Source organism: Moschus berezovskii, chromosome 11 (assembly GCF_049115385.1).
Source record: "Moschus berezovskii isolate FMDL1 chromosome 11, NW_MosBer_1.0, whole genome shotgun sequence".
Taxonomy (NCBI): Eukaryota; Metazoa; Chordata; class Mammalia; order Artiodactyla; family Moschidae; genus Moschus; species Moschus berezovskii.
This window is the reverse complement of record NC_142470.1, coordinates 95,043,293-95,065,853: the sequence shown is the minus strand read 5'-3', so window position 1 is coordinate 95,065,853 and position 22,561 is coordinate 95,043,293. Positions and strand designations below refer to the sequence as shown.

At 52.7% G+C, this 22,561-nt stretch overlaps 1 protein-coding gene across 2 annotated transcripts; it reads left to right on the top strand.

The window, feature by feature from the left end:
* The first annotated feature begins 14,509 nt into the window (after nucleotides 1-14,509).
* Nucleotides 14,510-22,516, top strand: TEX261 (testis expressed 261). Of its 2 annotated transcripts, none has more exons than XM_088841564.1 (6): nucleotides 14,510-14,692; nucleotides 15,609-15,688; nucleotides 16,825-16,978; nucleotides 18,780-18,847; nucleotides 19,510-19,627; nucleotides 19,823-22,516. In XM_088841564.1, exons 1-6 carry the CDS (start codon nucleotides 14,623-14,625, stop codon nucleotides 19,936-19,938), a joined length of 606 nt encoding a protein of 201 aa, XP_088697690.1. In that variant the 5' UTR covers nucleotides 14,510-14,622; the 3' UTR covers nucleotides 19,939-22,516. The 2 variants fall into 2 exon arrangements, with proteins under 2 accessions (XP_088697690.1, XP_055256070.1); XM_055400095.2 differs by having other exon boundaries at nucleotides 14,511-14,692; nucleotides 19,525-19,627.
* Nucleotides 22,517-22,561: the final 45 nt, after the last annotated feature.

The window sequence follows — 22,561 nt, the reverse complement described above, 5'->3', positions numbered from 1 at the left end:
TTATGGCTTGTTCTAGAATTTTTTCCTGTGCAAAGCCAAGAACCTAGTCCCAGGGACTCATCTGAGATAGATATTCCTAGATGGTCCCTGGGAAGTGACCATCCTCTCATGCCCCACACTCTTTCCTGCAACAGCTTAATCAGTTAAAACAGTCCCTTTCATGATACCCTGCCTGCTGACCTCAAAGGGCTCCTTGGAGCCAATCCCTGCTATTTCAATACCTGTTAAGAAATTGGGAGACCAATGGTCTGATTTGCTCAGGACTGAGGGACTTCATCTTATTTAAAAATAGGATGAGTTGGTCACTCTATGAAAAAAATAAATCACTCCTGGAGAGAAGTCCTAGGGCAACTCCAATGACCCATGACAGATTATATGGCTCAGGTGTCTTTAGGAGGAGAAATGTTGAGTTTTCAGTTCAATAAAATTGTCTTCCAATAATTTAAGAGAGCAGGATTTACATGCCATTGCAAAACAAGAGAACGAGGTATTGTTCCACAGATCAATTCAGCATTGTTTCCCAAATGATGTTTCCTTGAGAGATGTTCATTGATACTTCCAGAACAAAGTGCTCCTGTGGTCCCTCCGAATACTGAGTCCTCTTTGGTCTTCTGCCCCACCCTTATCCTGGGGAGTCCTGCTGCCCATCAATACACTAAGGCCCAGAAAAGCCCCAAAGGAGAACAACCAGTTCCATCCTCTTTAATGGCTCAATAAGCAAGGATACTTGTGCTGACTTTAAAAAAAAAGCACAACGTGAGAGTTTCGAGTTTCTTTATTTCAGGCAAAATAAGGACTGCAGTCCAGGAGATAGCACCTTAGATAGAGCTGGCAAACTGCTCCAAAGAGGCAGCGGGTGGGGGGAAAGTCAGTATATATGTGATTTTGGGCAAAGGTAGAATACATGCGATCAAGCATGTATTTTTCCAGAAGATTTCTGCTAGTTTCATGAAGCCTTCACTAACCACGAGGAACAGTGTCACCATGATGGAGTTTAGAGCTTATCTAGATATAAGGAGACACAAAAGTTGGGCTCATAAAATCAGTCCTGAGAATATCTATCTGAAGATCTGTTCTGCCAGTTTTCCTGGAGAACAGAGTGCCTCATTTCAGCTCTCCCCCATGAACTCCTTTCAGGAGGGTGTTGAAGGTCAGCAACAGCACATGATTTACCCCTTCTAGAGGCAGATGGCAAGCACCCAGGGCAAGTGCCAACTTGTAGTTGACACTTGTACCAAGGAAGTCTTATCTCACAAGAGGCATTAGGTGCCTAATATCTCTGCCCCTTCAACACACACACACACATTTCCTCTTAATTCCAGTTTGAAAACTCTGGAAGAGAATATTGATCTACAGGGTCATCTATTTTATGGTCCTGGAGGCCTTTTCCAGCTCAGTGATCTCACAGGTTAATCCGTCTGGAAGTGTATTTTCTATTCTTACTCACTTTCTTTCTTTTTTTTCTCTAATCATCCACTGGCATTTAAAAGTTGGGCTTTTCAACTCTCCAAGCAGCCTCACCCTAGAGTCCCAGGTATACTTTGTTTCCCTCTGGGTTGGAACCACCAGCAGCCCTGGACCTTTCCCAGAGCCTGGTCATCTCTGCTGGAGACCCAAGGCCTGGAGAAGATGGACAAAGCCATGGCCTAGCCAGGTGGGGCCTGCCCTCCTCCACTGCTTCCCTTCCTCTTGCCTCCTTCTCTGGGGCAGCCCAGAATCTTTTCCCCAAACACAGGCTCAGGAAGACCTTGGCTGGCCCCAGCCTTTTCTGGCTCCTAAGGAAGAAGGGCAATGTGGCTTTCGGCTCTCTAGACATAGAGCAAGGGCATGACCAGCTTAGGAAGTGTTGCCCAGAGCCTCTTTTGCTCCTTCCCCAACATCTTGCCTCTCTCTGAGTGGTGGAATATATCAAAAGAGGCCATTGGAGGGGATGACCAGATGGGATTTTTTTTTTCCTGCAGTCATGAACCCCTGAGCCGGGGCATTGAGGGGTGAAAGGCAGGAGAGGCATGCTATCACCCAAATATGCCCCTGAGTAGAATAGATGGGGCAAGGCTGTAGACCAAGGTCATAAGATCTGGCCAGAGTAGCAGGAGGGTCCTTCCTGAAGGAGGCAGGATTTGGCGATGGATTACAGAGTGGGAGGTATTCTAATCCCAAACTGATGGGAGACTTTGGGTCCTGGTGAAAGTGTGAAGGGGTCCAAGCTGGGCTCTGGAGGTGGGCATGAGGTAGGTACCCCTTTCAGGAGGCCACGTCTTAAGCTTTCTCATGGCCTGGAGACTCATTGCCCCAGTCTCCACCATCAAGCCTTATTGACAAGAACATTGTAAACCAGCTCCCACTGAGGATTCCAGCCTTGGCTGAGGAAAAGCCACTTCATCTTTCCGAGAACCCTAATGCTGGGGATGGCAAGAAGCTGAGCAACTGCTTCTACTCAATCCCAGGGAAATCCCTAGACAATCCCTGGAAATGGGGTGCCAGGGGCATTTGTATGAACCCTGACAGATGCATGTCAGCAGAGATCGACTGTAGTATTCCAGTTTGCGGGGCTTCCTCTCCCCACCCATTCCCATTAGGGGATGTGCACTTTAAGAGAAACCATGAGGGAGAGTCTCACTGAGCGCTGAATAATCGATGCTTTTGAACTGTGGTGTTGGAGAAGACTCTTGAGAGTCCCTTGGGCTGCAAGGAGATCCAACCAGTCCATCCTAAAGGAGATCAGTCCTGGGTGTTCATTGGAAGGCCTGATGTTGAAGCTGAAACTCCAATACTTTGGCCACCTGATGCAGAGAGCTCATTTGAAAAGACCCTGATGCTGGGAAAGATTGAAGGCAGGAGGAGAGGGGATGACAGAGGGTGCGATGGTTGGATGGCATCACTGACTCAATGGACATGAGTTTATGTAAACTCCGGGAGTTGGTGATGGACAGGGAGGCCTGGCATGCTGCAGTCCATGGGGTGGCAAAGAGTCAGATACGACTGAGCAACTGAACTGAATTGAACCCTGACACTAGATGGCTCCTTTCTACAGATACTCTGCATGGAAGTTAGGTCCTAGCTTTTAAGACTTTTCTGCCTAGACTGAGCAACTGAACTGAACAGATGAGAGAGAGCAAAGATGGACCTAGAGATCTGTCCCTCTAACAGTGGCTTTTCAGACACTGAACAGGTCATCCTGCATAGATATTTGGGCTTGGAGCCTTCCTCCCACCTTTGTCATCACACCACATCCCCTCAGGCCAGTCCTATGCGCTGAGCCATCTCTGTGCTCTCCCAGGAGTGCGAGGGGCGGGAGCCACCATCAGCAGGGCTCGCTGGCCCAGCCGGTCCCCTGTGGCCGGACATGTGCGGTTCAGCGGCTGTCTGAGGCCTGAGCAGAGGGGACAGCAGCGCCTTTCCTGAGACAAGTGGGAAGAAGGTATCAGCCACGGCTGACCGAGCGGTGACCCAGGGCTCAACACAGAGCCAATTGGCAGCCACCACAGTGGCAGTGGGCTTGCCGCGGCTTCCGCAAGCAGCCCCACGTGCCCCCGGCGTGTCAGCCTGAGTTAGCACCAGGAGGGCTGAGTGGAGTCTGGCTGGAGGCTGCCTGCAGTGCGGAGTGCGGCTGATAACACTTCCCCTGGGCTCAGGGCAGCTGGGCCAAGTGAGACGCGGGAGTACGCGTGCCTCTGCCCGAGAGTTAGCGTGTGTGTGTACACATGTGTGGTGCCTGTGTACACACGTGTGGTGTGTACATGTGTGTGGTGTGTGTACACGTGTGTGGTGCGTGTTACCCGTTCATCACCCAGGACTTATGCGTCATTGTACATGCACACGCCTGCTCACATCCCTTCAGCATGTTTAGTGTGTGCTTTGTGTGTTTACTTGGTGAGAGCTGAGACTTCTAGGACTGAGCAGGCCAAAGTCCTTGCCCTCAAGGGGCTTACGTTTTAGTGGGAGAGACCAAAAAGAAACAAGTAAACAACCATCTGTGGACAGGTAGAGGAAAGTGCTAAGAGGAAAGGCCACCAGGAAACGGGATGGGGGTTCCTGTTTCAGTCTGTGATCAGGGAGGGTCCCTCAGAGGAGGTGATCTTGATCTACATGAGCAGGAGGCAGCCCACGACTGTCCAGAGCAGAGAGCTGTAGACAGAGTGCGTAAAGCAGTGCCAGAGTGAAGGAGCTAGGGATCCACTGCGCAGTCCCTGTGAGTGATGTGGATGGGAGGAGAGGGGAGACCCCCAGCTGGGGGGATAGCTGACAGGCCAGACCTGGGAACAGCCCTCAGTGAGAACCTACTTGTCCAACTCAGCTTGCTAAATCCACCCCACTGTCCAGCACAGCCAGGCCTCCCCAGGTGGGCCCCTCAGCTCGGCCAATGTGTCCACGGGGTGGCCAGAATCCAGAGAAGCCACTGCCCACGGAGAGAGAAAAGGGCTCCGAACTGGCCTGGAAGCTGCATCCTAGAGGCCAGAGGCGAGGCTGCTTGTGGGTGCTCTGACGCAGGAACCACTAGCAGATGGTGTTTTGGGACTGCAAAGAGGCTGGTGGGGACAATGGACACCCTGGACCAGGCTCTCTCAGCCCAGACTTGGGAGGCCTGGCGGGGCTGGGCCTGGGGAGAGCTGGAGGCCTCCCTGCTCTGCGCACCGCCTCTCTGTGGGAAGGGGAGGCTCTAGATCCCAGAAAAGGTGCCAGAGCTGGCTTCAGACCTTGTCTTTCATTTCCCAAACCCAGAAGCCCTGGGCATGGAGCGTCGCGGGCCCAGAAGGGGAAGCTCAGCGGGCTCCGCCACAGGTGGCCTCTGGGAGAGGTTGGGTGGACGAAAGGAAAGGGAGGTGGTCGGGGAGCAAACCTGCTGTCACCACATCAACCCAGCCAAAGGCTTCCTTCCGCTGGGGCGGACTGACTGGGCTGTCTCAGGGTGATGGCAGGCCTGGGGCCTGTGTCTGTCTCCCCGTGAAGTTTTGTCTGCGGGTCTCTGTGTGTATACTGTGTGTATCCAGTGACTGTGTCAGCCTGGGTCCTTCCTGGTTGTTTGTGTGTCTGTAAGTGAGACCCCCCACCTGTATGTCTGCAGGTGGGCGCCTCTGTGGACCCCGCAGGTGCCGGCTGTGTGGGGGCCTCTCTGGGTACATGCCTTTCTGGGTGTGAGCACGTGAGGTGTCTTGCGGTTTATCGCCTGTTAGCCTCTGAAATGGTAACACCCTGTTCCCTAGCGTGACCCCAAGGCTCTCGGGGAGAAGCTGCCTCCTCCACTCTCATCAAGGTGGCAGAGATGAGCAGCTCTGGGGGCTGCGGGACTGCAGGGCTGGCCGGCAGAGACCTGCGCTTTAGGTCTGCCTTTGCTGTTGCTGTCAATGTCACCCGCTGCTACAAGGCTGGCCAGACCGGCAGACCCCAAACCAGGCCTACACTCATCCTGGCCTCTTACTGACCTCTGGCTGGTCTCAGACTCCTGTCCTACCCTCCTACCCTGAAGCGGCATGGAGTGAGGTGGCGGGGCAAGGAGGCGGGTTGGCTGGATGGCAGCTCAGCTGTGTGGGGGGCTCAGAGACTTACATTTGGGAGGAAATTAAGAAGTAATCTAGCCCTCTGCTCAGTGTATCCATCCCAGTGGCTGCAGTTGCATCTTTGTGTGTTCCCATTGAACCTGACTCTCTGTGGACCCTCCTAAGAGTGGACCCTCACTGAAACTTGGGAGTGGGGAGGGGAGAAGGTGGAGCTGGGAGGGGCAACGAGAGCCCTGGATTCAGAACCTCTCTAAGTGCCTCGGCCAGGTTTTGACCAGACTGGGTGGGGGCAAGGCAGAAAATGATTTCACAGACTGGCTGGGGAGGGGAGGCGTGACCAGGAGGCAGTAAATGAGCCTGGTGAGGACCATAGACTCCAGGTGCGAACAGGAGGCCAGAGAAGATGGGAGCGAGAACGGGCTGGAGCGCTCAGGAAGGCTTCCTGGAGGAGGAATATTAAATGGGTCTTGAAAGGGTGGTAGGAACTGGATGGACAGAGAGGAGGGGCAGGAAGAACACTGTGAGTTGAGAGAGGAGGGTTCCAGGGCCACGACTCAGTGTCTTCCGTGGGAGTAGAGCCAAGAAAACTTCCGGGAGAAGCCCTTTGCCGAGTAGGAGCCGGAAGGAAGGGGAGGAAGGAGAAGGAGCGCTGGGCGGGCTCCCCTTCCACGCAGGCCCTCCTCAGCCAGCATGGCCGCTGGGCTGCCTGAGCGGGGTGGGGGCTCAAGACTGCAGTGCCCTGTGCTCTCCTGGGCACTTCTCCCCACCGGGGCAGCGCTTCCCATCCTGGCTGCCCTGCGGAAGCCTTGTGCAAACAGCGGGGTCTCCTGCGCCGTGGAAGCACTTGAGAAACTGCCGCAGCCTGGTCCCGGCCCAGAGTCTAATTCCAGTGGTCTGAGAAGATGCTAGGCTGTGCAAGTGAAATGGAGAAGCCCCTGACTCTCTGATCAGAGAGAGTAAACAACCAGGGGGCCGTGGCCGCAGCTGCTGTCGGGGAAGCTGGGGCCCTGGTAACCTTCCCCCCACCGGGGGCGGTTAGGACTCTTGAGTTGCAAGGAACAGAAACTCTGTGGTGCCTCCTACAACTAAAAGGTGGGGAGGAAGCAGGGCTGGGAAGGGTTCTGGGATCTGGAAACACTAAGTCACACCCTGCTGACCATACCTCCTGTTTTATTTGAAAAGCAGGGCACATCGCTGCTCTAAGCAAAACAGAGGCCTGTTAGGAAGGAAAAGGGGTGACTGGCAGCAGGCCCTCAGCCTCCAGATCTCCATCCCCTTGTACTGGAAGCACCTGCCTCTACCCATGGCAGGAGGTGACGACACGCAGACCACAAAAAGTGTGCAGAAGCGGAGGAGGCTGGCACAGGAGGTGAAAGTGTTCCATATGAGAACGGCGGGAAGGAGAGGGCTTGGTGGTAGTGGGGCGTGTGTGTGTGTGTGCGTGCATGAGAGAGAGAGAGAAATATCTGAAGAGTAGGTATCCAGAGGCAGTGTATCTGGTGGGAAAGGCATTCTCTTGTGTAGTCTTTCTACCCTCACTGGGCTGGAGAACAGGCCTTGGGCCCAGAACATTTCCTCCCCAAGAGATAAAAAGCCCACGCAGCCTGTGCTGGGCTTATCACCTCATGTGGGAACGTCTTTTCCTGTTTGCAGCTCAGTTTGTGCTCCTTTTTTTTGCTTTCATTTACATCCATGGCCCTCCCACAAACCCCCAGCTTTCATGATTTCAAACTCCAGGAAGGAGGTGCTGGGGTCCTTCTGCTTCCACACAAGAGGGGCACACAGAGGCCAGCTGGCCTGTGTCGGCTTCACCATCACGAGGGCCACCTGCGGATCGTGAGGGGCCAAGGCCCACTGCTGAAGCTGCCCTTGCTCTTTCTCCACCTGAGTAACAGCCACTCAGGGCTGGACTGTGTCGTGATTTCCTTGGCGACTCCAGCAGCAAGATTCAGGGGACAGAAGTGTTTGGACTTCTGTTCTGATGGCTGACGCTGTGATGATCTCTGCTAGCCTCCTCTTAATTGGAGTTCTCCCTGGCACTAGCTGGGCTTCCCTAGTGGCTCACACAGTAAAAGAACCTGTCTGCAATGCAAGGAGACCCAGGTTCGATCCCTTGGTGGGGAAGATGCCCCAGGAGAAGGGAATGGCAACCCACTCCAGTATTCTTGCCTAGAGAATCCCCTGGGCAGAGAGAGGAGCCATGGCCTCGCAAAGAGTCGGACTCAACTGGGTGATTAACACTTTCACTTTTCCTGGCACTGGTTCTGTGGTGAAGCGTGGTTCCAGGAAGACTAGGGAGACCAACTCAGCCCAGTTTGCCTGTGACTGGGAGGGGAGGAGAGCTGGCTCATCAGAGAGCTGTCGCTTTTCTTCTAGGTAGGACTCTCTGTCATGGGAGACCACTTGGAGCTGCTTGAGTCACAAGAGGAAGACGCTCTGCCTGAGACTCCAGGGCTTTGTGATGAGTAAGGGCCAGGCGAGCACAAATGGCTGTCTGCTGTCTGGGCTCATGGGGCTGCCTCCTCTCCTTGGAGAGAGCTCCCAGCCCTGACTGGACCTCCATCAGCCAGCTGCTTCCCCACAACCCTGCTCAGGAGCTCTGTGTGTGTGTGTGTGTCTGTGTGTGACAGAGACAACCACAAGGGTATCAGCTGACGTTTGCCAAGCCCCAGAGTGTGTCCCTCTCCCGCCTTGTTCTTTCCTGTTTTTTCTTGTTCTTTCCCCAGCCTCACCCTTACACATCTCCCTCCCTCACCGCCCCCCCCCCCACCAGGCCCTCTCAGTTCTGGAAGCTCAGCTGAAGACAAGGCTGAGGCAATTAGTAGAGCCTATTGAAGACTTGTCATTAGAAAGCTCCTTAACTCGGCCACCTGAGTTGGGGCCCCAGGCATGTGACAGGGATGGGGGAGGAGTTCCAGGAACACCAGGGAAGCTGCTTGTGCACGGAAAGGGTTGGGGGATGCAGCGGTGGGCGTGGGGGATGGGGCAGACGCATAGCAGGGAAACAGGGTCAGGAGGCCTAGATTATATGAGCCTGTAGATTATGCGGACATAGCAGGGGCCATTGTTTTTCCACTGTTTGTGTTCTCTCTTCCTAGAATTTTGCTCTGGCTGATCTGCTGCAGAACCAAGGCCTGAGAGGCGAGGTGCCAGAATAAACCTCCTGACTCCGTGGACCATCCCAGGAAAAGCTTTCCTCTTGGATGTGGGCGCCTTAAAGAGGGGCCATCATGTGGAGACCCTGTACGTGACACATGGAGTGGGATGGGGTAGCACATGCCCTTAAATCGCTCCACCCCTGACTCTGTGCTTCTCTGGGGTGAGGGCACTGGCCAGGAGAGAAACAAGAGCCTACAGCAGGAGGAGACGACGAGGCGGGAAGAGGGGCCTGGGTCTCCAGCCTGCCCCTGCCGATCTCTGACTTCATGGTGTCCCTCACACAACAATTGTAGCCAAGCCAGGCAGGGGCAGCAGAGGCCCGGATGCTGATGTAGACCCTGTCTCCAATTGTGTGTAGTGTGTGTGTGAATGTGTGTAGTGTGTTTGTGAACTGGCTCTCGATTGAAGCAGCCCTGGCTTTGGTCTGCTTCAGCTCCTCTGGCTGCCACTAGAGGGCGGCAGTGAACATAGCCAGGCCAGGGGAACTCGAGCTGTACTCCCCAGCCTTTTCACTCCGCGTTTCCTTGCCCTTCCCAGCGCGGAGGGATGATCAGGCCCCAACCACACAACCACTGGGACCGCAGAACCCACTAAAGCCAGTCCCTTGCCTTGGGTACGGTGAAGATGTAATGGGTATGAGAGTGTGAGGTTAGTTAGTGAAGACGCTGGAGGGGACTAGAGGTGAACAGAGGTGGTCAAAGTCAGAACCCCGCTTTGTATTCATTACCTCCTATAAGGATAAAGGTAGAGGGACAAGAGGCAGAGCCAGGGGACCAGGCAGCCTGCAGGGAGACAGGCAGGGCCCAGCCCACGGCCAGGCAGGCAGAATCACCCTGACAGCAAAGGCAGGCTACTTTAAGAGACTGGAGAAAACCACGTGGGTCTGGAGCCAGACTCCAGATTGAAACACCAGCTCCTCAAGGATTAGCCAGGAGGTTAGATGAGGCACTGAACGTCCCTCGGTTTCTCATCGGCGAAATGGAGATGGCAATAGCATTATGTCCCGTGCCAGATGTGAGTGTTAAATGGGTTAAAACATTCAAATCACCTAGCCCAGTGTCTGGCACAGGGTAAGAACAATGTGTATGCACTAGAGTGCATTTATAGAAACTACAAAAAGAAACAAAAGGCAGTGATGGTTTTCTGAGAATAGATCCACCTGATGTCTAGTTTCCCTAGGACATCCTCACGAGATATATGGGAATGGATTCCCATACTCCCAGGCATCAAATAGTAACGTATGAATTAGTGAATCAGTAAAAGTTAAAGGAGTATGTGTAACATTGGTAAAAATGTATGGTTACCAAGGTCTGTCAATATGGAAATTGATAAACCTTTGACTCTACAAATCTTTTCACTCTTGGGTTCCTTGAATTGAGCATGAGAACCCTTCTGCTTCCTCCCATTCCTACTTAAAGAGACGCTGTTGTGTTTTTTTTTTTAACATCCTGGTGACCTCCCGCCTAAGTGCAGGTCCCAAAGAGCCTCCTTGAGCCCTGCCCTGCCTTGTTGGGAAATCATAGTTTCTTCCTGCTATCCAGAGGAAGTGTGAGTCCTCAATCTTGGTTCCCAGGGCCAGTTTTGGCTTTAAGACGGTGGGGAAGTAAAAATGCCCAGCTGAGGAATAACAGTCCTGGATCAGTCATCTGAATGCCCTTAACCTTTTCCAGCCTCATGTTTCCCTTATCTACAATTCTGGGGAGGGATGGGGGGATACTTTTATTATATTTTCCTCCTTCCTTGGGAGGATAATGCTCAGGAAAATTAAAACTAACATCAATTGAGATTTTATTGTACTATTGATACTTCTGTGTCTCAAATACAAAGTATCCAACAGAAAAGACTTGACCAGGAAGTTCCCCTATTGGGCCCATCAGGAGGCCAGATCACGTGATCCAAGGCTAGCTGACTGACTTGTAAGGCACCGTATGCTTTTCTCACAAAGAGACTGAGTAAGGACAGACAATTTGAGGCATCCCACTCCAATATTCTTGCCTGGAGAATCCCAGGGACGGGGGAGCCTGGTGGGCTGCCGTCTATGGGGTCGCACAGAGTCGGACACTACTGAAGCGACTTAGCAGCAGCAGCAGGTCCAGCATACTGCAAACACTTACATTTTAAATTTAATTCATAAATAGGTGATACATTTACATATATTTGCATAGTCCAGTCCTGTAAGGATATACAAAACATGCAGGAAACGCCGTCTCTTACTCTTGAACCCAGCTCCTCTCTGTCTAGGAAGCAAGCAAAGTGACCATTTTCAGATGGACTCTTCCAGAGATATCCCATATAAAGAATTATCTATGCAGATTCTTTCTCCTTATTCTTTGGCTTTTTTCAAAAGGGGACCCTCCTATATGGGGACATAGAGAACAGTCTCGATTGTTTCTATGGCTGTGCTTTAAAATGTACCAAAACGTACTTGTCCAGTTTCCTATTAATGAACATTTAGGTTGTTCTTGATCTCTCCCAGTGCTGCAGTGAAGAGCCTTGCAAATAAGCACACAGCCATTTAAGGTCACATTTCTTATACACAGCCCTCAGAAATTCTTAACCAGGGGCGTGGGGACTCCTTAGAAGTCAGCAGATATAAAATTCAGGGAGACAAAACTAAAGGACTCTAGAAACCTGGAAGGGAAAAAACTTCCTTTATTTACACTAAGGTCTAACAGAAATTTAACATTTCCTTCCGTTATGAATGCAGCCAACACACTCACAACAACTGGCAGTATCTGTGACTTTCTCATCTTACATGGTTGAAGATACTTTGAAAATATTTACACTCATCCCTTCTTTGTCATCGTGGTAGTGAAGGAAAACGGTTTCTTTACTCACCACACTCTGACACCAAACGTGTGGGTTTTTTCTGCACATCAATTTTGTGACTCTCTGGACACAAACTGGGTGCCCTACAATTGCATTCAATTCTGAGACTATCCACCTGGCGTTATTGTCAGAGTCCACATCTTTAAGACCTTGGTCCCACAGCACTTCCTTCAGTTCAGATTCAGTTACAGTCTTGGGTCCCTGGGGTACCCCACTTCTGTTCAACTTGGCTGCAAAACTAAGGGTCCCACATACCCCACCTCAGATTGGATAATTTCCTACAGTGGCTCACCAAATCCAGAAACACTTAGTTCAGTATATCATAAAGGACATTATAAAGCACAGAGATAACAGCCATATGAAGAGGTGAGGTCTGAAGGGACTGAGTCCAGGAACTTCTATTCTCAGGAAGCTGGGGTGCACCACCCTCCCCTCAGGTGGATGTGTTCACAATTCTGAACCCTATACTTTAGAGATTTTTATTGAGGCTTCCTCATGATTATTAACTCAATCTCCAGCCCCTCTGCCCTTCCTGCTGGACAGAGGATAGGATTCAAAGTTCCAAGCATCTAGGGAATTCCCTGGAGGTCCGAGCTCTCACTGCAGAGGGCCCTGGTTCGATCCTTTTAGTTGGGGAACTAAAATCCCACCAAATCAAGCAGCGTGGTCAAAAAAAGAAAAAGAGTTCCAAACTTCCAATCTGGTGACCAGCCCCCATCCTGAAGCTAACCAGGAGCTCACCAAGAGTCCCCCATTAGAACAAAAGATGCTTCTATCACTCAGGAAATTCCAAGGAACTTAGGAGTTCTGTGTCAAGAACTGTGGGCAGAGACTGAATATATATATATATATTTCTTATTATGTCTCAGGCAGGTAGTTACTAGACTTTCTGTTAGAACGGGTTATGTTATTCATTCAAAAAGAAGCATATGTGTGTGTGTGTGTGCTGCGTGCTAAGTCACTTCAGTTGTGTCTGACTCTTTGTGATCCTATAAACTGTAACCCACCAGGCTCCTCTGTCCATGGGATTCTCTAGGCAAGAATACTGGAGTGGGCTACCATTCCCTTCTCCAGGGATCTTCCTAACCCAGGGATCAAACCTGAATCTCCTGTGGCTCCTGCATTACAGGCATATTCTTTACCACTGAGCCATAGGGAAGTCATATATATATGACTATATCACACAGTTATCTAAAATATTTTTGATATCTGTATTTCAGTGATTTTTTTTGCTTTGTAATCTTATGTATTTTTTAGTCATGGTAAACTATACGTAAAATTTACCATTTGAACCTTGTTAAGCGTACAGATCAATGGTATTAGGTATATTCACAATGTCATGCAAGCATCGGAGAAGGCAATGGCACCCCACTCTAGTACTCTTGCCTGGAAAATCCCATGGATGGAGGAGCCTGCTGGGCTGCAGTCCATGGGGTCGCTAAGAGTTGGACACGACTGAGCGACTTAGCAGCATGCAAGCATCGCTACCGGTCATTTCCAGAACTTTTTCATCTTCCCAAACAGAAGTTCTGTACCATCAAACAGGAACTCCCTACCACCCACTGTCCCTTCCCCCTCCAACCAACTACCATTCTACTTTCTGTCTCTATGAATTTGATTACTTTAGATACCTCAGGTAAGTGGAATTGTACAATATTTGTCCTTTTGTGGCTGGCTTATTTCACTTAGCATAATGTCCTCAAGATTCACGCATATTGTAGTATGTGTCAGAATTCTCTGTTTTTTAGGGCTGAGTAATACTCCATTGCATGCATGTACCATTTTGTTGATCCATTCACCTGTTGATTTGTTTTCTTTCCATCTTTTGACTACAGTGAATAATGTTATTATGAACATGAGTGTGCAAATATTCCTTTGGATCTCTACTTTGAATCAGTTCAGTTCAGTCACTCAGTGTCCAACTCTTTGTGACCCCATGGACTGCAGCATGCCAGGATTTCCTGTTTATCACCAACTCCTGGAGCATACTCAAACTCATGTCCATCAAGTCGGTGATGCCATCCAACCATCTCATCCTCTGTTGTCCCCTTCTCCTCCTGCCTTCAATCTTTCCCAGCATCAGAGTCTTTTTCCAATGAGTCGGCTCTTCCCATCAGGTGGCCAAAGTATTGGAGCTTCAGCTTCAGCATCAGTCCTTCCAGTGAATATTCAGGACTGGTTTCCTTTAGGATGGACTGGTTTGATCTCCTTGTAGTCCAAAGTACTCTCAAGAGTACTTTCAGTACTTTTGGGTATATACCCTGGAGTGGAATTTCTTGATAACATGGTAATTCTGTTTAATTTTTTGAGGCATATGTATTTATTTCTATGCATGAAAAATATTCTGAGATAAACATACCAGAGGCCCCTTATACATGCCTTATCTTTGCATGCCTGTCTCCGCCAGCAGATGGGGGACTTCTTGATGGGCTGCCCTGCTCCTTGTGGCCCCTCAGCCCTTCCAGAGGTGGAGTAAATGCATTCACTAATGGATGAAGTCAACAGAGAGGGAGAGTTAGGCTTCAGGATGGCTAATCAAAGAAGCCCCAGTTTCTACCTGTGCCTCCTGTAGAGGTACAACCTGAGGCAAGTAACTTTCCTGGGATCGGATTAATTTCCATCCTGAACCTACAGCCTAGCCTTACCACACTGCCTGGCACTCGAGAATTTTGTTCCCTTTACCTGCAGGAGCAAAAGAAAGCCCTGGGCAACCTGCCTGGAGGCTTCTGGTCCGAGGCTACTGGGGAGGGGTTGGGAGGCCCGGGATCACGCTCCAGGCTGACGCAGGAGTGCACAGGGAGGGGTCGGAGGTTACCTTTCAAGCTCCGCGTTCCGGCCCCTCAGGACCGGCTGTCCTGCCTCCCCGGGTTGCATTGCGGGTCGTCTTCTGGGTGCAGCCCGGGGAGCCCTTGCGGTCCCGCGGGCGCGCGCCGCTGGGGGCAGCAGCGGTTGGCCCTCCTCGCCGGCAGGCGGCGCTAGTCTTGTCCCGGCCGAGGGCGGCTCTCGGGCTCGGCTGCTCTCGGCGGCGGCGCACGACCGTCCGCGGGGCGGGGACGCGGCGACGGTGGCGGCGGCTACTTGTCGCCCGGACCGGAGCGCGCAGGCCCGTCCTGGTCGGGGGGCGGGCGGGGCCGCCATGTGGTTCATGTACGTGCTGAGCTGGCTGTCGCTCTTCATCCAGGTGGCCTTCATCACGCTGGCCGTCGGTGAGAGTGCGCGGCCCGGCCCCGCGCGGCTCCCGCTCCGGCGTCGGAGCCCGCCGGGGGTCGCGTCACGAGGGCGCCGGCGCGACCGGCGAGGCCCCCGCCCGGCCTTCCCGCCTTCGCAGCCCCTCCTGTCCCGCCCGGGCCTGCTTCTCCTCCTGGCCCCGGCAGCCTCGCTGACCGCGGGTGCTTCCAGGAGTCACAAAGTCCACCCCAGCGGTGCCCGGGACAGGCTGCCTCAGGTGCCCCTTGCCCGCGCACCGCCAGCCGCTGTCGAGCCCGGCCTCGCAGAGCCGGCCGCGCCGAACTTTTCCCGACCCCTACCGCCGCCCTTTCGCCTCCGGCCCTTCGTGCTTCCTGCTCTCTCTGACACGCTTTCCCCTCCTGGCTAGTTCCTACTGTTGATCCCAGCTGAGACCTCACCTCCTCCGGGAAGCCCTCCTTATGAGGTTTGATGGTCCAGCTGCGCCTTGTGCTTGCCCTAAAGTAGCACCTGTCACACTGGGATCGTCTGACTCCATTACTACTCAACCGCCCCCGCCCCGCCTCCCCACCACTCAAAGTTGGGTCAGGGAAGGGATCTTGTCTGTCATGTAGTGTGCTCAGCTCTCAGCCCAGCACCTGGCATATTTATTGGATGAGTGAAAGAAATTCCCTTTTATGGGCCAGAGGTTAGGTTTGTGCCGACGCATCAAATACAGGTTTCCATTCACTTTTATGAAATCTCTCCTTAGTTGCCTTGACAAAGTTTTACTTGTGACTTGGGAGGGTTACACACGGGTGGTTTGGTTTGATCCTTACCTCATGGACCCGTGAAGGGTTGGGTGGGACCCAGCTGCAGATAGAGGGCTGATCAGGATGGCGGGAGTGACCCTGGCTAATGTTCTCGCTGCTTGCCTTGCTCTCCTCCCCGCTCCAGCCGCCGGACTTTATTACCTGGCCGAGTTGATCGAAGAATACACAGTTGCAACCAGCAGGATCATCAAATACATGATCTGGGTAAGTGATAGCTTTCCCCAGGATCCCCCTCACTCTTGACCTGCCTCAAAAGGAGGAAGTGGGGAAAGTTTGGCCTGGGTGATGAGACCTCTGACCTTGCTGTTTCCTGAGGGTACCATCGCCCACCTCCCTGCCCTGTACCTGGTCCCCTGGGTCTGCTCTCTTGGGCGTAGGTCCTCCGGAGCTTCCTTCCCCAGCGGCATCGCTTCACTGCAGGCCTTGTTCTCGGTTCCTTAAGGTGAGAGCCAAGTGCCTGCTGTGTGTTGACAGGACCATGGCTTTGCCTTTGGTTGATTATCTTCAGCGGTCTTAGCCCTTGCTCTGTTCACAGCATTTAGAACTGAGAGGAACTTTAAGGACAGTTTTGAGTACTTGTTGGACCAAGTGACTTGTTCTAAGAGGGAAACACCATCCCTGGCACAGGCCCTGCCCTGCTCAGGGCTCATGGAAGGCTTCTCTTCTGAAGATACAATCCTTGCCATCAGTGTCAAAGCCACAGGAGAGACTGCTGGTGGTTTCTGCAGCTGCAGGAGAGGCTGGGAAGGGGCTGGAGGCATATTTGAACAGAAGAAGTCCACTGCCTCTCAAATCACCTGCTGTCAGCAGCAGCTTTCTCTCTGGCATGACCTGGGATAGGGAGTCAATGGTGGAGACAAGACCATAGCTCTTAGGGACCCAGCTCATAGGTGTTGGTACAGGAGTCAGTCCTTCATTCAGCTAACTGCCTGTCATTTGTTATGTACTGACAACTATAAGTCCTTCAGAACTGTGGTTTTCAAACTGCAGGTGTGATTCATTATTGGGTTGTGCAATCAATTCAATAGGTCATTATCAGCATTAAAAAGGGGATGGAAAAGACTAGAATTGAAATCTGAACTTTGATCATATATATGTATCTCTGTTGGGGTCACAGTGTAAGCTGTTTTCCTTACTGTGGGGTGCTGTCAAACAAACTTTGGGATTAAAAAGTGCTGCCCGTTGGGAGCCAAGAGGCTAGTTGGGAAGGTCAGAACTGTGGCTGTGAAACAGGGAAAGACTGAAGCATGAAAACAGTGTTGCCCTGAGTAGGCTAGGGGTTAGCGAGTCCAGGAAGGCCGCCTCGAAGGAGCTCCCCGCACTGTGTGCCTCTGTTTCAGTTCTCCACAGCTGTGTTGATCGGCCTCTACGTTTTTGAGCGCTTCCCCACCTACATGATTGGCGTGGGCCTCTTCACCAACCTTGTCTACTTTGGCCTCCTCCAGACCTTCCCCTTCATCATGCTGACCTCGCCTAACTTCATCCTGTCGTGTGGTGAGAGGGGACAGAATGGGAGGGACGGCTGAGGTGGTGGGATGTGCCCAGCTCCGTCTATGGCACCGAAGGGGGAGGCGAACCACTGAGGTCCTCCAGGAGGCCAGGCCGGTTGGAGGTTGGGGCGCTCACATGTGAGGAACCGAGAGCCCATACTGGCTCTGGGAGGGCTGGGAGGCTCAGAGAGGGATGGCTTTCCTGGGGCAGGTGGGGTTTGAAAGATTCAAGAAGGGAGAAGAAGTGGGTCGGCTGAGTAGTTACAGCCTTTAAGAAACCACTTGGCCAGGAAAAGCCCAAAGCCTTTCCCTGGCCTGCAGGCAGCGCCCCATCCAGTCGTCTGGCCATAAGTCATGATTAAGGTGAGCTTCATGGGGCTGCGGGTCTCCCTGCAGACAGCTGCCTTGGGGTTGACAAACGTGTTTGGAGGATCCTGGCCTTCCTGCCTTTGTTCTGCCACCAGTTTCTGACCCCATGGAGTCAGTTCCCTTTTTGACCTTAGCGTCTCCATCTGTTCAGTGATACTTGGGAAAGTCATTCGGCACATAGATGCTCTAGTTATTTCTGGAAAAGGTTCTAGACAGAATCTGGTTACCAGGATTGCCTTTTCTCCCTTCAGTTGTTACTGGTCACCATAGCCTTTTGTCAAGATGTCGGATGGAATTGGGGTTCCTTAGAGCTACTTTTCTATTTCTGTGTGAGAACGGGAAAGAAACTGTCATTCACAGGAGGGCACGGTGTTCAAGCCAGGACTGAGTGCCTTGGTGTGAGTCCAGTGAAAGCTTTGTTCTGTGGGGGCTGGTGTGAGGTGTCCTTCCTTGGACACTGCACCCCTCTTGCATCTTCCTAGGTGGGAGGGTGCTCTCCACTCCCCCCAACCCCCACCTACAGTAGCATGCTCCCTTGGCTTCCCTTTGTCACTCCCTCAACTTGCCCTCTGGATGCCTGGGAGAGTTTTTCTGAAGGTCTGTGGGCGTGGGGCACCATCCCGTCTTCCAGCAAGCCCTTGCCCTAGAGCATGGCTAGGCATGGCTGAGCTGTTGTCCCTGCTGTCGAAGGGGAGTGGCAAGAGAGGAGAAGGGAGGGGCCTGTGCTGTTGCCGGTGAGGTGTATGTGAGGGGTGCTGGGTTTGAGGGGATGTCTACCCTTCACTTCACCGCAACAGGAATGCCTGTGTCTGAGCAGCGGGTCCCCAGGATCTCTGTCTGAATTTGACTGCACACGAAGGTGGTGTGTAGGGATGCAGAACATACCAGTTCAGATCGGCCAGCCTTACCCTGGGGCAGGATAAGGAGAGACCCCCGTCCCCGGAACTTTGAGGAACCCTGAGACTGCACCGCAAAGCATCCAGCAGATGGTGCCCTTAATTCCTGAGGGGTGAGAGCCTCTGTGGAGCCGCCTCCTGTCTGGAGGGGACGCAGGAGCGAGTGCTGGGCTGTGACTTCCTCCTCTACCGTCGCCCATGCAGACCTCTCTTCAGGCCGCTCTAGACCAAGTCATTTGGCACGGTGCTGTGGGCTGTGTAGCACTGCCGTCTCATTTTTATAACATGCAAGGAATTTTTTTGTCTACTTCTAATTTAACTCATTTGTGCACTCCGCAGTGGGCAGATGGGAGCTCATTCTTTCATTTTATCAGATGGGAACCGAGTGCTGGAGAGTAGTGTGCTTGGCCCAAGCTGCACTCTGGGTCGTGTGTAAAGTCTGGACCAAGACTTGGCTTCCGACCTCCGGGGCCTTGTGAAGGCTAAAAGTCTTATTTTATGTCATCCCTGAGACTGACTGACTCTTCATTCCCTCAACAGGGCTAGTGGTGGTGAATCATTACCTAGCATTTCAGTTTTTTGCAGAGGAATACTATCCTTTCTCAGAGGTAAGGAGTCTTTGTATGTCCTCAGACTGCTAACAGAGACAGCAGGGGTAAAGGGGATCTGTGTGATTTCTTTGTGAATTTGCCTGTGATTTGAAACTGAGACTATTCAGGGATAATACATTAAACAAATAACATAGATGATTTTAGAAAGCTCTGAGTGTGAGGAGCAGGGACCCTTGGCTGAGGAAGAAGGCCACTGCTGTCTCCCAGTGAGTCCTTTGGGCCTCCCAGCCTGACATCCTAAGGTCAGGAAGGGGCGTGGGGTGACCTGGTCTGATGCACACCTCACAGGGCAGGGCTGGGCCACAGCCTTGAACCCTGCTGCTCTAGTTTGAACCCTGGAGAAGAACAAGGTCACTTCTCCAGGAGATATGGGTCAGTCGTGGTTTTGCCTTCCATCTACATCCTTCGGCTCAGAGGAGTTGCTTGTTCTGGTGACCAGGATTCAGGGATTTTGGCCTGAATTGTGGTCATCTTCAGTCTCCACCTTTCCCCACTGAATCTTCTCCATGTCTGGGACTGTCCTGTCTCTGCTTCCTGGGCCCTGGTCCCCTTCAGAGATCCCATGTGGGATCGTCAGCGTGCACTTGACCACCTTTCTGAGATAAACAGTGGCCGCTCCTGGACCAGCCTTGGCACCTCCAGGAGCACCATCTTCTCAGTGTCTTTGTTGCCAGGTCCTGGCCTATTTCACTTTCTGTCTGTGGATAATCCCGTTTGCGTTCTTCGTGTCGCTCTCGGCTGGGGAGAACGTCCTGCCCTCCACCATGCAGCCAGGAGGTGAGAAGAGGGTGGGAAGGGGTCATGGTGGGAGGACACCAGCAAGGCCTGAACTGCAGAGGGAGCCAGAGCCCACCCTGTGATAGACACACTTGAATTCTGGGTGGGCAGCACTGTACACACACACACACACGCACGCACATGCACGCATGCGCACACACACACACACTCATCTCCCTGCCTGTGTCTCCACAGATGACGTGGTCTCCAATTACTTCACCAAAGGCAAGCGGGGCAAACGCTTAGGGATCCTGGTTGTCTTCTCATTCATCAAAGAGGCCATTCTACCCAGTCGGCAGAAGATATACTGAACCCCTGGGGAGGGGATGCTGGCGCAGGAGCCGGAGAGTCAGGCCCCTGGGCCTCTGCACTGGGTGGGGGCCGGGAGTTGGAAGGCACCTTCCCCCAGCCCTGGCCCTCCTTCCCTCCACTCCCCTGGAAACCCTCATCCCCACCCTCCTCAGGATGCTCAGCTCAGGTCAGATCTGATACTGCTGGAGGCTGAGACCTCAGAGGCTACCAGGGAGGAGTCAGGGCCTGCTTAGCCAGGAGGCCACCAGCCCCCCGGGTGCACAGAAGCCAAGCCCCTGTGGCCCTCCTGCTTTCTCCTGTGATCAGTCAGGAGTTCTGGCTCAGCCCGGGCAGGTAGGGCCAGGGCCATGAAGCTGAAGAGCAGACAGTGATAACTGCCGTTGGGCAGATGGCCATGGGAGGGGCTGTGACTTAGCACTTGCAAGAGAGTTTTTGCTGTTGAACTGTGATTTCTGTCCAAGTGCTGATTCCCATTTGAATAAAGATTCTAGGTGGCACTGTTTGCCTTAATACCCTGAAAGTTCATCTTCCTTTCTTCCTGCAGACCTTCCGCCTGGACTGGCTTTGCTGCACCAGGGCTCTCTTTCCACGTTGGGGTCTTGCCCTTCCGAAGGGACCGTCCTTGTGGCCCTTAGTGGGAAGGGGACAGAGATGAACAGCCGAACCTGGTGGGGGGATGGGGAGTGGAAGTGGAGGCAACCTTTCTTAATCCCCTCTCTCTTCCGTGTCTCCTCTCCCTGGGGCTCTGTGGCTGCCAGGCTGGGGGCAGAGAGGGGATAGTGTGGGACTGGGTTCGATTTTTTAGGAGAACATGTATAATATCCTATTTGTAAGTCTTGTCCTAGGGAAGAGGAGTGGTTTCTGGCTGATTTCTATCTCGGGCTTGAGGAGAAACAATAAAAATTGGCTTTCAGGCAGCCTGGACTACAGCCTGTTTTGTAAGAAACAGGTGGTGGCAGCTGTTTGTTACTCTGAGGGCACACAGGGCCGGCCCTCTCTCCTGAGTGGGCATGGCTCCTAGGAGGTGACTGTCTTCTCAGAAGACAGGCCAGGCCCTGGGCATAGGGCAGCATTTGTCGACCTTGCACTCCAACTATAGTGCCTTCCAAGTAGTCAGCAGTATGCATGGGAATGAAGTCCCCACGGGAGCCATTACCGGCGTGTCCTATACCTCACAGCACAGCAGGCAGGTGCAGAGGTGGACAGCACACATATGGTACCTTTCAGCCACTGGGAAGACCTCTGTGCTTGAAAGCCTTATTTCTACCTCCTGCCTCCAGTCCCACCATAGCCCTTCATTTCCTTGGCTTTAGTAATCCCTTTCTCTTAGAAACAGTCAGCCTCCCCTTTCCTGGGGAGGAGCGGCCTCCTCTCAGTGGCACTGAGGCTGCCAGGCCCTTCTGTCCTACGCAGACAAGGCAGGACAAGGTCAGGGACGCTGGAGGCCAGTGTCCTCCTGACTGCTGGCCAGCAGCTGGCCGTGCTGTCTCTTGCGGTCTGTTTCTTTCTCACCCCAGTGGCAGCGTTGCCCCTCCATTCACTCCACTGCTCATGTTCCAGGGGTTGCCAGCGGCCTTGTGCTAAGTCCAGCGGCCGCTTGTCACATCTCTTTCTGCATCTCTGCAGCGTTGGGCAGGTTTCACCCCTGCCAGCTTCTTAAGCCCTCTTGTGGCCATTCTGCCTCTCTGCTCCCTTCCAGGCCAGTGTAGGCTCTCCCCTCACCCTGTGCACGGGGTTCCGTCACGGGTTCCCTGGAGGAGCCTGTCCCTGCTGATGGCTTCAAGGAATTGAGAGCTGACCTCCAACCCCAGCATCCCCTTTGGTCCTCTGAACCACTGTTCTGCTGCCTTTGGGCATGCGGACAAATCTTGTGGCCCAGATAGCACTTCTTGCCGTCCTCTGCAAACCTGCCTTTTTTGGGTACCTGCTTTGGCCCGAAGATCACTCAGGAGCCCAACCAGACACTGGTTTCTCTTTCTGCCCGGACATCCAATCTCTAACAACTGTCAAGTGTACCTTCTTAACATCTCTTTATTTGAGCCACTCCCACTGTCATCAGCTTTCACCTGGATTATTGTGACAGCCTCCTTTGGCTTCTCTATCCCACAGCTGGAGTTGTCTCTCTAATGCATAGTTGGTCCAGTCACTCTCTGGCTTACAACCTTCCATGACTCTCCACTGCCCTCAGGATAAAGTCCAGAACCCTTAGCATGGCTCGTGAGACTCGTGGTGTCTTGGTTCCTGTTTGCCTCTCTGGCCTCGTCACTGGCCACTTTGCACTCTGAATTTCAGCCTCCTGTATCCAGAAATGCCCCATTTTTCTCCTTCATTCTATTCACCTGGGTACCTTCTCTTCAGTTCTCAACTTCACTTCACTTCCTCCAAGGAGCTCTGAATGTCCCGTCTCCCTCCAGCACACCAAACAGGTCACTCTGGTCTCACTTGCCTGCTGACTGGTCTGTCTCCCCACTAGACTGTAAGCTCCTTGAGGGCAGGGACTGTCCAGTTTTTGTATCAACAGCGCCTAGTTTGGCACCTGGCACATAGAAAGTACTCAATAAATGTTTGTTTAATGAATGATTTGCAGTGACGTGTACAGGGGCTAGCAGGGGATCCAGGTGA

Bases quoted from the DNA above. Each gene is read 5' to 3' on its own strand.
- TEX261 (XM_088841564.1), top strand. From the start codon at position 14,623: ATGTGGTTCATGTACGTGCTGAGCTGGCTGTCGCTCTTCATCCAGGTG. The intron at 14,693-15,608 runs GTGAGAGTGCGC...TCCCCGCTCCAG, and splicing joins CTTCATCACGCTGGCCGTCG to CCGCCGGACTTTATTACCTG. The intron at 19,628-19,822 runs GTGAGAAGAGGG...GTGTCTCCACAG, and splicing joins CTCCACCATGCAGCCAGGAG to ATGACGTGGTCTCCAATTAC.